Raw genomic sequence first — 19258 nt, 5'->3', positions numbered from 1 at the left:
CCGGCCTCCCTGTCCATCACCAACTCCTGGAGTTCACACAAACTCCTGTGCATCGAGTCAGTGACGCCATCCAGCCATCTCATCCTCTGTCGTCCCCTTCTCCTCCTGCCCCCAATCCCTCCCAGCATCAGGGTCTTTTCCAATGAGTCAACTCATAGTATTAGCATGAAATAAAGCATATATTAGAAGAGAATGCAAAAGTGATATTGTAGAAAATGGTAGATTGCTCAAAGAATTAGTCTTTTCACTGAAACAAATATAATAAACTGTCAAAAGGTTGAAAGATCAACTAATTCAAACTTCATAATTTAATACAAAATTTTAAGCAACCAAGGACTAGTAAATGAAAAAAAAAGGCAGTTAAATTTTTGTGTTTTAAGAAATCAGTCATGTCATTAACTGGATGCTGAGACAATGGAAGAAAGACTTTGATGACTGACCACAAATGACAAGGAATACAGTCTTTGCAAAAAAAATCATTTGGATGGTCATTAAAGAAACGTGACCACAGCCCATCAAAAATTAAAAAAAAACAGGACTTATCTGGTGGTACAGTGTTACAGGCAGAGAAAGTCTGCTTGGCAATGCAGGGACATGGGTTCTATCCCTGCTCTGGGAAGATTCCACATGCTGTGGAGCAAGTAAGCTCGTGTGTCACAACTACTGAGCCTGAGTGCTGCAATTACTGAAACCCATGTACCATAGAGCATGTGCTCTGTGACAGGAGAAGCCACAGCAATAAGAAGCCTGCACATTGCAACTAGAGAGTAGCCTCTGTTCGCTGCAACTAGAGAAAGCCCCCACACAGCAAGAAGACACAGAGCAGCCAAAAATCAATCAATCATCAATACCCTAGAGACAGAGAAGAATTTCCAGTTACACTATAATATTTAAAACACTCAATTTTCAACAACAACAAAAAATAACATACTAAAGTATAGGAAATTATGGCCCATTCATAGGAAAAATTTTAATAGAAATGTCCTGTGAAGAAGCCCAGATATTGGACTTAACAAAGATTTTAAAACAAACTCTCTTAAATATGCTCAAAGAGCAAAAAGAAACCATGGGCAAACAACTAAAGGAAATCAATAAAAAATAAGAACAAAATGTAAATAAAGAGATAGAAATTATAAAAACGAACCAAATAAAAATTCTGGATCAGAAAGTACAATAACTGAAATGAAAAACTCTTGAGAATTTCAACAGCATATTGAGCAGACAGAAGAAGGAATCACTGAATTGAAGACAGGACAATAAAACTGTTGAGCCTGAAGAGCAGCAAGAAAAAAAGAATGAAAAAAATGAACAGAACCTAAAGGACCCTGGGGACAAGAGTCAAGTGTACCAACAAACACATGGGAGTCAAAGAAGAAGAGAGAGAAAGAGTCAGGGAGAATATTTGAAGAAATAATGGCCAAATATTTCCCAAATTTAGTATAAGTCATGAATCTACACATCCAAAAAGCTCAACACATTTCAAGGATAAACTCAAAGACATATATATACCAAGACACAATGAAACTTCTGAAAAGACAAAGAAGGAACTTGAAAGAAGCAAGAAAAAAAGTGACTCATCATGTATAAAAACTCTTCAGTTTTTGGCTGTAAAATTAATAGCCAATTTCTTGTCAACAAACTACATTAGTAGAGAGTGGAGAGAAAAAGACCATCAACCAACCTTCAAAAATGAAAAATCAAGACATTCCTGGATCAACAAAAGTTAAGAGGAGTTTGTCACTATTATTTCTTTGTTACAGGAAATCATAACGGAGTCTCTCAGGGTAAAAAGAAAAGACACTAGACAGTAACTCAAGCCTATATTAACAAAGAACTCTGGAAAAGGTATCTATGTAGGTAAATATAAAAGCCATCATTATCATACTTTGGCTTGTAACTTCTAATATTTCCTACATGCTGGTATACAACACTGTATTAGTTTTAAGTATATATAATGCTTTTATATTTTAGTTTACATCCATCACCACACCTTTATAATTTTTTTTCTGTGATGAGAACTTTTAAGATTTATTCTCTGCAACTTTGAAATATACTCATTGTATTGTTAACCATAGTAAACATCACAAAGAAGGACTTACTTATCTTATAACTGGGAATTTTGTACTTTCTGACCACCTTCACCCATTTGACGCACCTCCCAAAATGCACCTCTGGCAACCACCAATCTGTGGTATCAAAAATAAAATAGTTCACATCCAAAGACAAAGAAGAAGCCACAGTGAGACGGTAGGGGCGCAATGATGATAAAATAAAATCCCATACCCACCAGGTGGGTGGCCCACAAACCAGAGAACAGTAATAGCAAAGAAGTTCTCCCACTATTGTAAAAGTTCTGAACCCCATGTCAGGCTTCTCAGTCTGGGGATCCAACAAAAAGAACTGGGAATCCCCAGAGAATCTGAACTTAAAGGCCAGCAGGATTTGATTACAGGACTTCCACAGGACTGGGGAGAAACTGAGACTCCAACCTTGGAGGGCACAAACAAAATGTTGTGTGCACCGAGACCCAGAGGAAAGAAGCAGTGACCCCACAGGAGACTAAACCAAAAGTGAACCAAAACCTGCTAGTGTTGGAGGGTCTCCTGTGCAGGTGTGGATTGGCAGTGGCTCGCGCCAGGGACAGTGGCACTGGCAGCAGCAGTCCTGGAATGTCCCCTTTGGTGTAAGCCTTCTTGGAGGTCACCATTAACCCTACCAGAGAGCCAGTAGACTCCATGGCTGGGTTGCCCCAGGCCAAACAACTAACAAGATTGGCCCTGCCAACCAGAGCAAGACCCAATTTTCTCCACCACCAGTCCCTCCCACTGGGAAGCTTACAAGAGCCTCTTAGCCAAAAACCACAATCCCACAGTGTCTAGAACAAAAACCACATGACGGAAAGTTAATCAGGATATTGCTGCTGTTGTTCAGTCGCTCAGTCATGTCCTACTCTTTGTGATCCCATGGACTGCAGCACACGAGGCTTCCCTGTCCTTCACCATCTCCTGGAGCTTGCTCAAACTCATGTCCATTGAGTCAGTGATGCCATCCAACCATCTCATCCTCTGTCATTCCTTTCTCCTGCCTTTAATCTTTTTCCAGCATGAGGGTCTTTTCAGGATGAAAAAGTAGATAGTTATGTATCAGATGAAGGGAAAAGATAAAACCCTAGAAAAACAACTAAATGAAGTAGAGATAAGAAACCTTCCAGAAAAAGAACTGAGAACAATGATAGTGAAGATGATCCAGGATGTCAGGAAAACAATGGAGAAGATGCAAAAAATGTTTACTACAGACCAGATTTTGAACTGTGGTGTTTGGAGAAGACTCTTGAGAGTCCCTTGGACTGCAAGGAGATCCAACCAGTCCAACCTAAAGGAGATGAGTCCTGGGCATTCATTGGAAGGACTGATGTGGAAGCTGAAATGCCAATACTTTGGCCACCTCATGCGAAGAGTTGACTCATTGGAAAAGACCCTGATGCTGGGAAAGATTGAGGGCAGGAGGAGAAGGGGACAACAGAGGATGAGATCATTGGATGGCATCACTGACTCAATGGACATGGGTTTGGGTGGACTCCAGGAGTTGGTGATGGACAGGGAGGTCATCATTTCACGGGGTCGCAAAGAGTCGGACATGACTGAGTGAGTGAACTGGACTGAACTGAACTAGAAGAACTAAAGAACAAACAAACATAGATGAATAATACACTAGAAGGAATCAATAGCAGAATAACTGAGGCAGAAGAATGGATAAATGATCTGGAGGACAGAAAGGTGGAAATCACTTCTGCAGAACAGAAAATAGAAAAAAGAAATGAAGATAGCCCAAGAGACCTCTGGGACAACATTAAATGCACCAACATTTGTATTATAGGGGTCCCAGAAGGAGAAGAGAGAAAGGACCTGAGAAAATATTTGAAGAGATAATAGCTGAAAACTTCCCTAACATGGGGAAGGACATATTCAACCAAGCTCAGAAAGCACAGAGAGTTCCAGGCAGGAAAAATTCAAGGAGGAACATACGGAGACACACGGTAATCAAACTGACAAAAATTAAAGACACAAATAAAAGTATTAAAAGCAACAAGGGAAAAACAACATACAAGGAAACTCTCATCAGGTTATCAACTGATTTCTCAACAGAAACTCAAGCCAAAAGGAAATGACATGATATATTTATTTATTTATTTATTTTTAGAAGAGTACATACTTTTCTTTTTTTATTTTTTTTTTAGGTAATTAATTTATTTTTTATTGGAGGCAAATTATTTTACAATATTATATTGGTTGGTTTTGCCATACACTGATATGAATTTGCCCCGGGTTTACATAAGTTCCCCCTCCTGAACCCCCCTCCCACCTCCCTCCTCCCTTTATCCTCCCTCTGGGTCATCCCCGCATGCCAGCCCCGAGCATCCTATAACATGCATTGACCCTGAACTAGTGATTCGTTTCACATATGACAACATACGTGTTTCAATGCCATTCTCCCAAATCATCCCACCCTCACCCTCTCCCATAGAGTCCCAAAGACTGTTCTATACATCTGTGTTTCTTTTGCTGTCTCGTATACAGGGTTATCATTTGCATCTTTCTAAATTCCATATATATGTGTTAGTATACTGTATTGGTGTTTTTCTTTCTGGCTTACTTCACTCTGTATAATAGGCTCCAGTTTCATCCACCTCATTAGAACTGATTCAAATGTATTCTTTTTAATGGCTGAATAATACTCCATTGTGTATATGTACCAAAGCTTTCTTATCCATTCGTCTGCAGATGGACATCTAGGTTGCTTCCATGTCCTGGCTATTATAAACAGTGCTGCAATGAACATTGGAGTACACGTGTCTCTTTCAGTTCTGGTTTCCTCGGTGTGTATGCCCAGGAGTGCGATTGCTGGATCATATGGCAGTTCTATTTCCAATTTTTTGAGGAATCTCCATACTGTTCTCCATAGTGGCTGTACTAGTTTGCATTCCCACCAACAGTGTAAGAGGGTTCCTTTCTCTCCACATCCTCTCCAGCATTTATTGCATGTAGACTTTTGGATAGCAGCCATTCTGACTGGTGTGAAATGGTATCTCATTGTGGTTTTGATTTGCATCTCTCTGATTATGAGGGATGTTGAGCATTTTTTCATGTGTTTGTTAGCCATGTTTATGTCTTCTTTGGAGAAATGTCTGTTTAGTTCTTTGGCCCATTTTTTGATTGGGTCATTTATTTTTCTGGAATTGAGCTGCAGGAGCTGCTTGTATAATTTGGAGATTAATCCTTTATCAGTTGCTTCATTTGCTATTATTGACATGATATATTTAAAGTGATGAAAATGAAGAAACTTACAACCAAGAATACTCAACCCAGCAGGACTCTCATTCAGATTTGAGGGAGAAATAAAAAATTTTCCAGACAAGCAAAAGTTAAGAGAATTTAGTAGGTATTGCTTTTTCTCTCCAAAGCTCCAGATATGTTTCTAATGAGCAGCCATGTTTAAAAACCACTGGACTATATGATGATCTCTTACTTTTATCCAGTTTGTTTCACTTTTTATATTTTATATTCAGTGCTCCCATTTCACAGTTCACATATTGCTGAAGCCTGGCTTGGAGAATTTTGAGCATGACTTTACTAGCATGTGAGATGAGTGCAATTGTGCGGTAGTTTGAGCATTCTTTGGCATTCCCTTTCTTTGGGATTGGAATGAAGACTGACCTTTTCCAGTCCTGTGGCCACTGCTGAGTTTTCCAAATTTGCTGGCATATTGAGTGCAGCACTTTCACAGCATCATCAGCAATATGTGAACCGTGAACTCTCAGATGTTCAAGCAGGTTTTAGAAAAGGCAGAGGCACCAGAGATCAAATTGCCAACATCCGCTGGATCATGGAGAAAGCAAGAGAGTTCCAGAAAAACATCTATTTCTGCTTCATTGACTATGCTAAAGCCTTTGACTGTGTGGATCACAATAAACTGTGGAAAATTCTGAAAGAGAAGGGAATACCAGACCACCTGACCTGCCTCTTGAGAAACCTGTATGCAGGTCAGGAAGCAACAGTCAGAACTGGACATGGAACAACAGACTGGTTCCAAATAGGAAAAGGAGTACATCAAGGCTGTATATTGTCACCTTGCTTATTTAACTTGTATGCAGAGTACATCATGAGGAACGCTGGGTTGGAAGAAGCACAAGATGGAATCAAGATTGCCGGGAGAAATATCAGTAACCTCAGATATGCAGATGACACTACCCTTATGGCAGAAAGTGAAGAGGAACTCAAAAGCCTCTTGATGAAAGTGAAAGAGGAGAGTGAAAAGGTAGGCTTGAAGCTCAACATTCAGAAAACTAAGATCATGGCATCTGGTCCCATCACTTCATGGGAAATAGATGGAAAAACAGTGGAAACAGTGTCAAACTTTATTTTTTTTGGGCTCCAAAATCACTGTGGATGCTGATTGCAGCCATGAAATTAAAAGACGCTTACTCCTTGGAAGGAAAGTTATGACCAACCTTGATAGTATATTAAAAAGCAGAGACATCACTTTGCCAACAAAGGTCCGTCTAGTCAAGGCTATGGTTTTTCCCTTGGTCATGTATGGATGTGAGAGTTGGACTGTGAGGAAAGCTGATCGCCGAAGAATTGATGCTTTTGAACTGTGGTGTTGGAGAAGACTCTTGAGAGTCCCTTGGACTGCAAGGAGATCCAACCAGTCCATTCTAAAGGAGATCAATCCTGGGTGTTCATTGGAAGGACTGATGCTAAAGCTGAAACTCCAATACTTTGGCCACCTCATGCGACGAGTTGACTCACTGGAAAAGACTCTGATGCTGGGAAAGGTTGGGGGTGGGAGGAGATGGGGACGACAGAGAATGAGATGGCTGGATGGCATCACCGACTCTGTGGACATGAGTTTGAGTGAACTCCGGGAGTTGGTGATGGACAGGGAGGCCTGGCATGCTGTGATTCATGGGGTCGCGGAGAGTCGGACACGACTGAGCGACTGAACTGCTCCCGTTTCATTTAGTTTGTTTTCCAACTCATCTCTTCTTTTTTCTTTTGGATATTCTTTATCAAGTGTATTAGAAAAGCTTTTGCATACATATTTATGAATAGTATGTATAATGTATATGTTTTAGAAAACTTATCAATTTTGCCTAACTAAAAATTTATGACATTTTGATTCCACTTGTTTGACTAGTATGAATAGAATACTAGATTTCTAATTTTAAAAATTAGATATACAAGCAACAGAGGTTTACTGTATATCACAGGGAACTATAGTCAGTATCTTGTAATAACCTATAATTGAAAATAATCGAAAAATAATATGTGTGTGTGTAATATATATACATATGTATAATATATATACATATATATAATATATATGTATATAAAACTGAATCACCTTGCTGTATACCTGAAACATTGTTAGTCAACTATACTTCAATAAAATATATATTAAGAAAAAAAAATAAAAGGGGGCAAAGGACCTGAATAGACATTCTTTCAAAGAAGACATCCATGGTCAACAGGGGAAGTGCTCCAATTACTAATATCATGCTCCAACATGAAAAAGTGCTCCAATTACTAATCATCAAGGAAATGCAAATCAAAACCACAAGATCACCTCTTAACTGTTCAGTTTAGTTCAGTCACTCAGTTGTGTCCAACTCTCTGTGACCCCATGGACTGCAGCATGCTAGGCCTTTCTGTCCATCACCAACTCCCAGAGTTTACTCAAACTCGTGTCCATTGAGTTGGTGATGCCATCCAACCATCTCATCCTCTGTCGTCCCCTTCTCCTCACACCTTCAATCTTTCCTAGCATCAGGGTCTTTTCCAAGGAGTCAATTATTCACATCAGGTGGCCAAAGTACTGCAGTTACAGCTTCAACATCAGTCCTTCCAATGAACACCCAGGACTGATCTTTAGAATGGACTGGTCGGATCTCCTTGTCCAAGGGACTCTCAAGAATTTCTCCAACACCACAGTTCAAAAGCATCAATTCTCTGGTGTTCAGCTTTCTTTATAGTCCAACTCTCACATCCATACATGACCACTGGAAAAACCATAGCCTTGACTAGACGGACCTTTCTTGGCAAAGTAATGTCTCTGCTTTTTAATATGCTAAGTTGGTCATAACTTTCCTTCCAAGGAGGAAGCGTCTTTTAATTTCATAGCTGCAGTCACCATCTGCAGTGCTTTTGGAGCTCCCCAAAATAAAGTCAGCCACTGTTTCCACCGTTTCCCCATCTATTTGCCATGAAGTGATGAGACCAGATGCCATGATCTTAGTTTTCTGAAAGTTGAGCTTTAAGCCAACTTTTTCACTCTCCTCGTTCACTTTCATCAAGAGGCTCTTTAGTTCTTCGCTTTCTGCCATAAGGGTGGTGTCATCTGCATATCTGAGGTTATTGACATTTCTCCTGGCAATCTTGATTCCAGTTTGTGCTTCATCCAGCCCAGCATTTCTCATGATTTATTCTGCATATAAGTCAAATAAGCAGGGTGGCAATATACAGCCTTGACGTACTCCTTTTCCTATTTGGAACCAGTCTGTTGTTCCATGTCCAGTTCTAACTGTTGCTTCCTGACCTGCATACAGATTTGTGCACATCATGACCCAGGGACCCAGAGAGACTGAGGCAGAACTGTGTTTGAGCATCTCCTATGGAGGTGTGGGTCAGCAGTGGACTGCCACAGGGACAGGGGCTCTGGGTGCAGCAGACTTGGGTATAGCATAAGTCCTTTTGGAGGAGGTCACCATTAACCCTACCATAGAGCTACCAGAACTTACACAGGACTGGGAAATAGACTCTTGAAGGGCACAAACAGAACCTTGTGTGCACCAGGACCCTGGAGAAAGGAGCAGTGACCTCACTAGAGACTGACCCAGACTCGCCTGTGAAGGTCTAGGAATCTCCAGTGGAGGCGTGGGTTGGCAGTGGCCTGCTGCAGGGTTGGGGGCACTGAGTATAGCAGTACATGCATGGGACCTTTTGAAGGAGGTTGCCATTATCTTCATTACCTCCACCATAGTTTGCCCCAGGTAAATAGCAGGGAGGGAACACAGCTCCATCCATCAACAGAAAATTAGAGATTTACTGAGCATGTCCCCGCCTATCAGAACAAGACCCAGTTTCCCCCTCAGTCAGTCTCTCCCATCAGGAATCTTCCATAAGTCTCTTATCCTTTTTCATCAGAGGGCAGACAGACTGAAAACCACAATCATAACTGTTAGACTGTCTCTTATTAAAAAGACAAGAGTTCACATTTTTTCAAGGAGGTAAAGAAAAGGGATTCCTTATGCAATGTTGGTGAGCATGTAAATTGATAACAACTACTATGAAAAACAGTATGGATGTTCCTCAAGAAATTAAAAGTAGAGTTATACGATCCAGCATTCCCACTGCTGGGCATATACCAGAGTTTATAATAATATATCAAAGAAATATCTGCACTTTAATGTTCATTGCAGCATTATTCACAATAGCCAAGGTATGGAAACTACCTATATGTCTATAGAAAAATGAATGGGTGAAGATGTGGTATCTATTCAATAATATTCAAAAGAATATTATTCAGCCATGAAAAATAAGGATATAATGCCACTTATGACAACATGGATGAAATATGAAGGCATTATGTTAAGTGAAATAAGTCAGATAGAGAAAAATACTGTATTTCTCATTTGTAGTGAAATCTTAAAAAAAAAAAAAGGCCAAACTTGTAGAAACAGAAAGTAGAATGGTAGTTACCAGTAGCTAGGGTTTAAGGGATAGGGAAATGCTGGTCAAAGGGTTCCAGACTGTAGTTATAAGATGGAAAATGTTCTAGAGTATAGCACATAAGTTCTGCATACAGCATAGTTACTATAGTTATTAACAGTAATATTACATTTTATACTTGACATTTGCTAAAAGAGTAAATCTTAAGTTTTCTCACTACCCACACACGCAGGTAACTCTGGAAGGTGATGGATATGTTAATTAACCTGATAATGATAATTATTTCACAAGGTATCCTTATATAAAATCATGACACTTAGTCATGTCCGATTTTTTGGACCCCTTGGACGGTAGACCACCAGCCTCCTCTGTCCATGGGGATTCTCCAGGCAAGAATAATGGAGTGGGTTGCCATGCCCTCTTCCAGGGGATCTTCCCAACACAGGGATCAAATGCAGGTCTCCCTCATTGCAGGCAGATTCTTTACCATCTGAGCCACCCGGGAAGCCTGTATACATGTTAAATATATACAATTTTGTTTGTTAATGAAATCTCAGTAAACCTGGAGGAAACCATTATCATACTTAATGGTGTAGTGATGAAAATATTTTAGATCTTCATATAGTGAAATACACATTATCAAAACTCATTGAACTGTCCATATAAAACTGGGTATATTTCATGGTATGTAAATGTTATGGGTTGACTTTGTCTCTAAAAAAGATTTGAGACACAAAGTCCCTCAAAAAAGTTCAAAGCCCCAGTAGCTCAGAATGTACTCTTACTTGAAAATAGAGTTATTGCAAGTATAATAAATTAAGATGAGGTCCTATCGAAATAGGATGGAACCTTAATTGAACATTTCTGATATCTTCATAAAAGGAGAAACACACAAGGAGAAGATGACCATGTGATGACAGAGGCAGAGAGTGGCATGAAATGGTTATAAGCCAAGGAATACCAAAGATGACTGGCTAATACCAGAAGCTAGAAGCAGCAAGGAAGCATTCTCCCCTATAGGTTTCAGAGAGAGCCAGACCTTGCTGACACCTTCGTTTCAAACTTGTAGTCTTCATAACTATAGGACAATACATTTCTGTTGTTTAAGGTACTTATTAGTTTGTGGATTATGACAAACTGTGCACAGCTCTTAGAGAGATGGGAATACCAGACCATCTTACCTGTCTCCTGAGAAACATGTATATTGGTCAGAAAACAAGTTAGAACACTGTATGAACAACTGACTGGCTAAAGATCAAGAAAGGAGTATGAGAGGGCTGTTTGCTGTCACCCTATTTGTTTAACCCATATGCTGAGTGCATCATGAGAAATGCCAGACTGGATGAGTCACAAGCTGGAATCAAGACAGGTGGGAGAAACAACAACAACCTCAGATATGCGGATGATACCACTCTAATCACTAACACTCCGTTCCGTTCCGTCGCTCAGTCGTGTCCGACTCTTTGCGACCCGGTGGACTGTAGCCTACCAGGCTTCTCCGTCCATGGGATTCTCCAGGCAAGAATACTGGAGTGGGTTACCGTTTCCTTCTCCAGGGGATCTTCTCGACCCAGGGATCGAACCCTGGTCTCCCGTGTTGGAGGCAGACGCTTTAACCTCTGAGCCACCAGGGAAACCCATCACTAACACTACTCTGGCAGAAAAAGAGGAGGAAGAGGAAATAAAGAACCTCTTAATGAGGGTGAAGAAGGAGAGTGAAAGAGCCAGCTTAAGACTAAATATTAAAAAAAAAACTAAGATCATGGAATCTGGCCCCATTACTTCATGGCAAATAGAGGGAGGGAAGGTGGATGTAGTGACAGATTTCCTCTTCTTGGGCTCCAAAATCACTGTGGACAGTGATTGCAGTCATGAAATCAGAAGACAGCTGCTTCTTGGCAGGAAAGATATGACAAACCTAGACAGTGTACTGAAAAGCAGAGACATTACCCTGCTGACAAAGTTCTGTATAGTAAAGGCTATGGCCTTCACAGTGGTCACATACGGTTGTGAGAGCTGGACTGTAAAGAAGGCAGAGTGCCAAAGAATTGATGCCTTTGGACTGTGGTGCTGGAGAAGACTCCTGAAAGTCCCCTGGACAGCAAGGAGATCAAACCAGTCAATCTTAAGGGAGATCAACCCTGAATATTCACTGGAAGGATGCTGAAGCTCCAGTATTTTGGTCATCTGAGGCAAACAGACTCATTGGAAAAGTCCCGGATGCTGGGAAAGATTGAGGACAGAAGAGAAGAGGGCATCAAGGGATGAGATGGCTGGGACAGCATCACTGATGCAATGAATGTGACTTGAGCAAACTCCAGGAGATGGTGAGGGACAGGAAGGCTTGGCATGCTGCAGTCCATGGGGTTGCAAAGAGTCGGACATGACTGCGCAACTGAACAACAACAATGGCATCCCTAGGAAAATAAGGGAAATTAATAAGTTATAATCAGTAAAATCATAATTAGGAAATTATTATAGTAATACCTCAATAAAGTTTATAGAAAACAAAAGAAAAAGAGAGAAAAGAACCATAAGATTTAACACTGATTAAAATTAATGGTCCAAGAGTATCAACAGGTTATTTAGGAAATATCTATAGGAAAACTTACACACTATAGGTAAGAGGCAAACTGGTACCACCATCTTAACATTGTATAGGAAGTGGTGACCAAAACCATCCCCAAGGAAAGAAATGCAAATAGGCAAAGTGGTTGTCTGAGGAGGCCTTACAAATAGCTGAGAAAAGAGAAGCAAAAGGCAAAGGAGAAGGGGAAAGATATACCCAACTGAATGCAGCATACCAGAGAACAGCAAAGAGAGATAAGAAAGCTTTCTTAAGTGAACAATGCAAAGAAATAGAGGGAAACAATAGAATGGGAAAGACTAGAGATCTCTTCAAGAAAACTGGAGATACCAAGGGAATATTTCATGAAAAGATGACCACGATAAAGGACAGAAATGGCAAGGATATAACAGAAATAGAAGAGGTAAAGAAGAGGTGGCAAGAATACACAGAAGAATGATACAAAAAAGCTCTTAATCACCCAGATAACCACGATGGTGTGGTCACTCACTTAGAGCCAGACATCCTCAAGTGTGAAGTCAAGTGGGCCTTTTAGAAAGCATTACTATGAACAAAGCTAGTGAAGGTGATGGAATTTCAGCTGAGCTATTTCAAACCCTAAAAGGTGATGCTGTTAAATTGCTGCACTCAGTATGCCAGCAAATTTGAAAAACTCAGCAGTGGCCAGGACTGAAAAAGTCTGTTTTCATTCCAATCCCAAAGAATGGCAATGCCAAAGAACATTCAAACTATTATACAACTGTGCTCATTTCACATGTGAGCAAGGTAATGCTCAAAGTCCTTCAAGCTAGGTTTCAACAGTATGTGAACTGAGAAATTCCAGATGTACAAGCTGGATTTAGAAAAGGCAGAGGAACCAGAGATCAAATTGTCAACATCTGCTGGATCATCGAAAAAGCAAGGGAATTTTTTAAAAAATCTATTTCTGCTTCACTAGCTACACTAAAGCCTTTGACTGTGTGGATCACAACAAACTGGAAAATTCTTCAAGAGATGGGAATACTAGAACTCCTTACCTGTCGCCTGAGAACCCTGTATGCAGGCCAAGAAGCAACAGAATGGGACATGGAGCAACAATGTAGTTCAGTATTTGGAAAGGAGTACGTCATGGCTGTATACTGTCACTCTGCTTATCCAACTTATATGCAGAGATCAGTTCAGTTCAGTCACTCAGTCGTGTCCATCTCTTTGCAACCCCATTAATCGCAGCACCCCAGGCCTCCCTGTCCATCACCAACTCCTGGAGTTACCCAAACTCATGCATCAAGTTGGTGATGCCATCCAGCCATCTCATTCTCTGTCATCCCCTTCTCCTCCTGCCTTCAATCCCTCCCAGCATCTGAGACTTTTCCAATGAGTCAACTCTTCGCATGAGGTGGCCAAAGTATTGGAGTTTCAGCTTTAGCATAAGTCCTTCCAATGAACACCCAGGGTTGATCTCCTTTAGGATGGACTGGTTGGACCTCCTTGCAGTCCAAGGGACTCTCAAGTGTCTTCTCCAACACGACAGTTCAAAAGCATCAATTCTTCGGCGATCAGCTTTCTTCACAGTCCAATTCTCACATCCATACATGACCACTGGAAAAACCATAGCCTTGACTAGACGGACCTTTGTTGGCAAAGTAATGTCTCTGCTTTTTAATATGCTGTCTAGGTTGATCACAACTTTCCTTCCAAGGAGTAAGCGTCTTTTAATTTCATGGCTGCAATCACCATCTGCCGTGAATTTGGAGCCCCCCAAAATAAATTCTGACACTGTTTCCACTGTTTCCCCATCTATTTCCCATGAAGTGATGGGACCAGATGCCATGATCTTAGTTTTCTGAATGTTGAGTACATAACACGAAATACTGGGCTGGTTGGTTCACAAGCTGGAATCAAGATTTCCAGGAGAAATATCAACAACCTCAGATATATAGATGATACCACTGTAATGGCAGAAAGTGAAGAGGAACTAAAGAGCCTCTTGATGAGGGTGAAAGAGGGGAGTGAAAAAGCTGTCTTAAAACTCAACATTCAAAAAATGAAAATCATAACATCCAGTCTCATCATTTCCTGGCAAATAGAAGGGGAAAAAGTAGAAACAGTGACAGATTTTATTTTCTTGGGCTCCAAAATCACTGTAGATGGTGACTACAGCCATGTAATTAAAAGACACTTGCTCCTCGGAAGAAAAGCTATGACACACATAGTCAGCATAAAAAAAGCAAAATCATTACTTTGTCAACAAAGGTCAGTCTAGTCAAAGCTATGGTTTTTGCAGTAGTCATGTACAGATATGAGAGTTGAACCGTAAAGAAGGCTGAGCACCGAAGAATTGATGCTTTTGAATTGGGGTGCTGGAGAAGACTCTTGAGAACCTCTTGGACAGCAAGGAGATCAAAATAGCCAATCCTAAAGGAAATCAACCCTGAATATTCATTGGAAGGACTGATGCTGAAGCTGAAGCTGAAGCTCCAATACTTTGCCCACCTGATGCAAAGAGCTGACTCACTGGATAAGACCCTGATGGTAGGAAAGACTGAAAGCAAAAGGAGAAGGGGGCAACAGAAGATGAGATGGTTGGATGGCATCACCCACTCAGTGGACATGAGTCTGAGCAAACTCCAGGAGATAGTAAAGGACAGGGAAGCCTGGCATGCTGCAGTCAATGCAGTTGCAAAGAGTCGGACATGACTTAGCGTCTGAACAACAGAACAACCATCTTGGCTAACTGGGTATATTATCTATTTAGGAATCAGCAATTTCAACTCTATGTATACACCCCAGAGAGTTGCATGCCACAATAATGTTTATATTAATAACAGCATGTTTATAACAGATGACTGACTGAGCAAGCACACATACACCATAAATTACATTCACACAACATTTAAATTGTATTCCAGTCAATTGACTATTTTATAACAAGGAAAATTACTTAGCTACATCCATACAAAAATATGATTGAATCTCACAAATTTAATGTTAAAAATAATAAGCAATAATGTAATAAATTTTTGCGTTTAACTTTGTCATTTGGGAATGTAAAAATAATCAGTAAAACTACAAAGAAGGGAAATGCTATCACAACAGTCAAGACAGTGCTTATCTCTGGAGAGGATGTAATGGGACTGTCATCAGGAAAGAGCATGTGGTTGAGGGAGTACCTTTCATGTCACTGCACTGTTTTATTTCTTGACCTAGGTAAAGATTACAATGGTAATGTTGCTTTATAATTACTCATTAAAATGCTCACATTTTATGTAGTTTTCTGTGTGTGTATTTCAGTATAAGACAAATATATTGTAAAGGGAGTGATGAAAAAGTGTAATGGGTTCTTAGAAAAGATTAATAACAAGTATTAGGACGCTGACAGTACTAATTTTAGAAGCAGCAGCAAGTTTAGGAAGTGTTGTTTTTCCTATTCAGGAAGGAAAGTGATTTAGTTGAACTTAGGGAAATGTTGAATGAGATGGCAGGATGGCATCACCGACTCGATGGACATGAGTTTGAGTGAACTCCGGGAGTTGGTGATGGACAGGGAGGCCTGGCATGCTGTGATTCATGGGGTCACAAAGAGTCGGACACGACTGAGCCACTGAACTGAACTGAACTGGGGGAAATGTTTAGCAGTCGCTGAAAAGAATTTTTCTAATATATCATTAAAACACAGAAATCATTATTGAAGCTGCATTTGAACTACAGAAACTTCCAGGTAAAATGGGAGAATAAGCCTTTGCACTAATATCTAATAAAAAATATATAAACTATGACGAGGTACCACCTCACACTAGTCAGAATGGCCATCGTTAAAAAGCCTACAAAGAACAAATGCTGGAGAGGATGTGGTAAAAAGGAAACCTTCCTACACTGTTGGTGGGAATGTAAATTGGTGCAGCCACTATGGAGAACAGTATGGGGGTTCCTTAAAAAACTAAAAATAGAACTTACATTTGACACAGGAATCCCACTCCTGGGCATACACTCAGAGGAAACAATAATTCCAAAAGATACATGCACCCCCATGCTCACTACAGCACTATTTACAATAGCCAGGACATAGAAGCAACCTAAATGTCCGTCAACAGAGGAATGGATACAGAAGATGTGGCACATATATACAATGGAATATCACTCAGCCATTAAAAGGAATGAAACTGTGCCATGTTTAAAGATGTGAATGGACCTAAAGACTGTCAAACAGAGTGAAGTCAGTCAGAAAAAGAAAAATATTGCATATTAATGCATATATGTGGAATCTAGAAAAATGGAACAGATGAACCTACTTGCAAAGCAGAAATAGAGACACAGACATAGAGAACAAATGTATGGACTCCAATGGAGAGAGGGGGAAGGTGGGATGAATTGGGAGATTGGTATTGACACTATAATGAGAACCTACTGTATAGCACAGAGAATTCTACTCAGTGCTCTGTGGTGATCTAAATGGGAAAGAAATCCAAAAAAGAGTGGATATATGTATACACTCAGCTGATTCACTTTTCTGTACACCTGAAAGTAACACAACATTGTAAAGAAACTATACGCCAACAAATTTTTTTTTGAAAGAAAGAAATAACATACAACTTAAAAAAATTTTTTTTCCACTGAGATAACCTCTCAGGTTTTCCTTTTAATTTAGATTTTGCTATTGCTGTTATACTTTCAGCTGAATTTTATACCAACCCATGAGATTAGTTGGGCCCCACCATATGGCCCCACCATAAGAGCCACCAAGCAGACGACTCACAAACTGCAGAAAAATTATACCAAAGAAATTCTCGCACTGTTAAGAAAGTTCTAGAACCCACAACAGATTTTCCAACCTGGGGCTCTGGCAAAGGGACGGAGAACCCCCAGGAATTTGACTTTGGAGGCCAGTGGGATTTCATTACAGAACTTGCACAGGACTAGGGAAACAGACTCTTGGTGGGGCATAAACAAAATCTTATGTGCACCAGGGCCCAGAAGAAAGGAGCAATGCTCCCATAAGAGACTAAGCCAGACTTGCCTAAAAGTGTCCAGGAGTCTCCAGCGAAGGTGTGGGTCAATAGTGGCCTGCTGCAGGGTCAGGGGCACTGAATACAATCCTGTAGCCATAAGTCCTTTAGAAGAAGGTCACCATTACTGGCATTACTCCTGCAAAGTTTGGCCTCAGGCCAAACACCCACCCATCAATAGAAAATTGGATTAAAGATTTACTGAGCATAGCTAGCAAACTAAGACCATGGCATCCGGTGCCATTACTTCATGGCAAATAGATGCGGAAACAATGGAAACAGTGAAAGACCTTATTTTGGGAGGCTCCAAAATCACTGCAGATGGTGACTGAAGCCATGAAATTAAAAGAACCTTACTCCTTGAAAGGAAAGTTATGACCAACCTAGACAGTGTATCAAAAAGCAGAGACATTACTTTGCCAACAAAGGTCCATCTAGTCAAGGCTAAGGTTTTTCCAGTAGTCATGTACAGATGTGAGAGTTGGACTATAAAGAAAGCTGAGCACTAAAGAACTGATGCTTTTAAACTGGAAAAGATTCTTGAGAGTCTCTTGGACTACAAGGAGATCCAACCAGTCCATCCTAAAGGAAATCAGTCCTGAATATTCATTGGAAGGACTGATGCTGAAGCTGAAGCTCCAGTACTTTGGCCATCTGATGCAAAGAACTGACTTACTGGAAAAGACCCTGATTCTAAAAACGACTGAAGGAAGAAGGGGACGACAGAGGATGAGATGGTTGGATGGCATCACTGACTTGATGGACATGCGTCTGAGCAAGCTCCGGGAGTTGGCAACAGACTGGGAAGCCTGGTATGATGCAGTCCATAGGGTCGCAGAGTCAGACACAACTGAGCGATGGAACTGAACTGAATTGATGAGACCAGTTTGCATTACTGGTTTCTCACATCAGTTTTCCTTCAGGGGCTTTTTCTCCTTTACTTGATGATTATAAGTATGGTAGGAATATTTAATATACTTAGACACACTTCTACTTGGAGACATCTGAATGCATTTCCAATTTATTTGTATTTAGTTTTTATTAATGAAATTTTGTTTTTCCTAGTCTTATACTTCTAATATGATGGCAGATACCTTTATTCAAAGTCTTTCTTTGCATCCCTGTCTTGAAAGCTACTTTTTAATTTTGAATCTGGGGAACTAAGCTTGTGTTCTTTCAAGCTAAGCTTAGACTTTTGCTTTGCCACTGAATTTCTGTTGGAGATAAATTCATGTTCCTCCTTTTTATTCTACTTGGATTCATATGGATATTTTTCAACTTTACCTCTGATGGATATGAGTCAGTTTTCAAAAGGCTTGGGTATCTATCTTTTAATTTTTCTTCTGGTAGAAAGAAGAGATTTTTCATTTTTTTCACTGGCATGGCTTCTTGTCGGTGTTCCTCTAAAGATGGTATTTGGTTCTCTTCTGTCATTGACAGCCTAGGAATAGTGGACAATGGAGTATCTGTTTCCTTTGATGGCATGTCAGTTTTAGGAGCAACAACACTTGAATCATCTTTACTTGACTGATTCAAAGTTGGTAGAGTCAGGCCTTTCTTATCATCATTATCCAGTAACTAGAAAATATATCAATAAGACAAGCTACCAATTAATCATTACCAATTAAAAATATTTATAACTAACAAAACTGGACTTAAAATCATTTGTACTTTTATCCTTTATTATACAAGTTACCATCAATATTTGTAAATTATTACATTCCTTAAGAGTTGAGAAATTCTCTACTTGCCTGCAGCCATGGAATACAGAGATTATCCATAAAAATGATCATACTGCATTATAAAGCAGTAGTCCTCATATATTCATATTTTATAAATCAGCAACATCTCAAAGAAGGAAAATCAAGGTGTCTGATATTTTACTGTTACTATACATCACCAATATATCATAACAAAAGAAACTTTAATAGCAAAATAATACAAAGAAAAATATCATAAAA

General features: G+C 40.0%; 1 protein-coding gene across 1 annotated transcript in view; it reads right to left on the bottom strand.

Moving 5' to 3' along the window:
- CATSPERT (catsper channel auxiliary subunit tau) overlaps window positions 1-19258 on the bottom strand; it is a 144664-nt gene that overhangs the window by 51736 nt on the left and 73670 nt on the right. Inside the window, exon 13 of the mRNA XM_088828336.1 lies at window positions 18582-18875. Coding sequence (XP_088684462.1) covers window positions 18582-18875 — 294 coding nt within the window. The remainder of the gene's footprint in view (window positions 1-18581; window positions 18876-19258) is intronic.

The sequence above is a fragment of the Moschus berezovskii genome, chromosome 2, assembly GCF_049115385.1.
Source record: "Moschus berezovskii isolate FMDL1 chromosome 2, NW_MosBer_1.0, whole genome shotgun sequence".
NCBI classification, from domain to species: domain Eukaryota; kingdom Metazoa; phylum Chordata; class Mammalia; order Artiodactyla; family Moschidae; genus Moschus; species Moschus berezovskii.
This window is presented reverse-complemented; position numbering and strand designations above follow the sequence as displayed.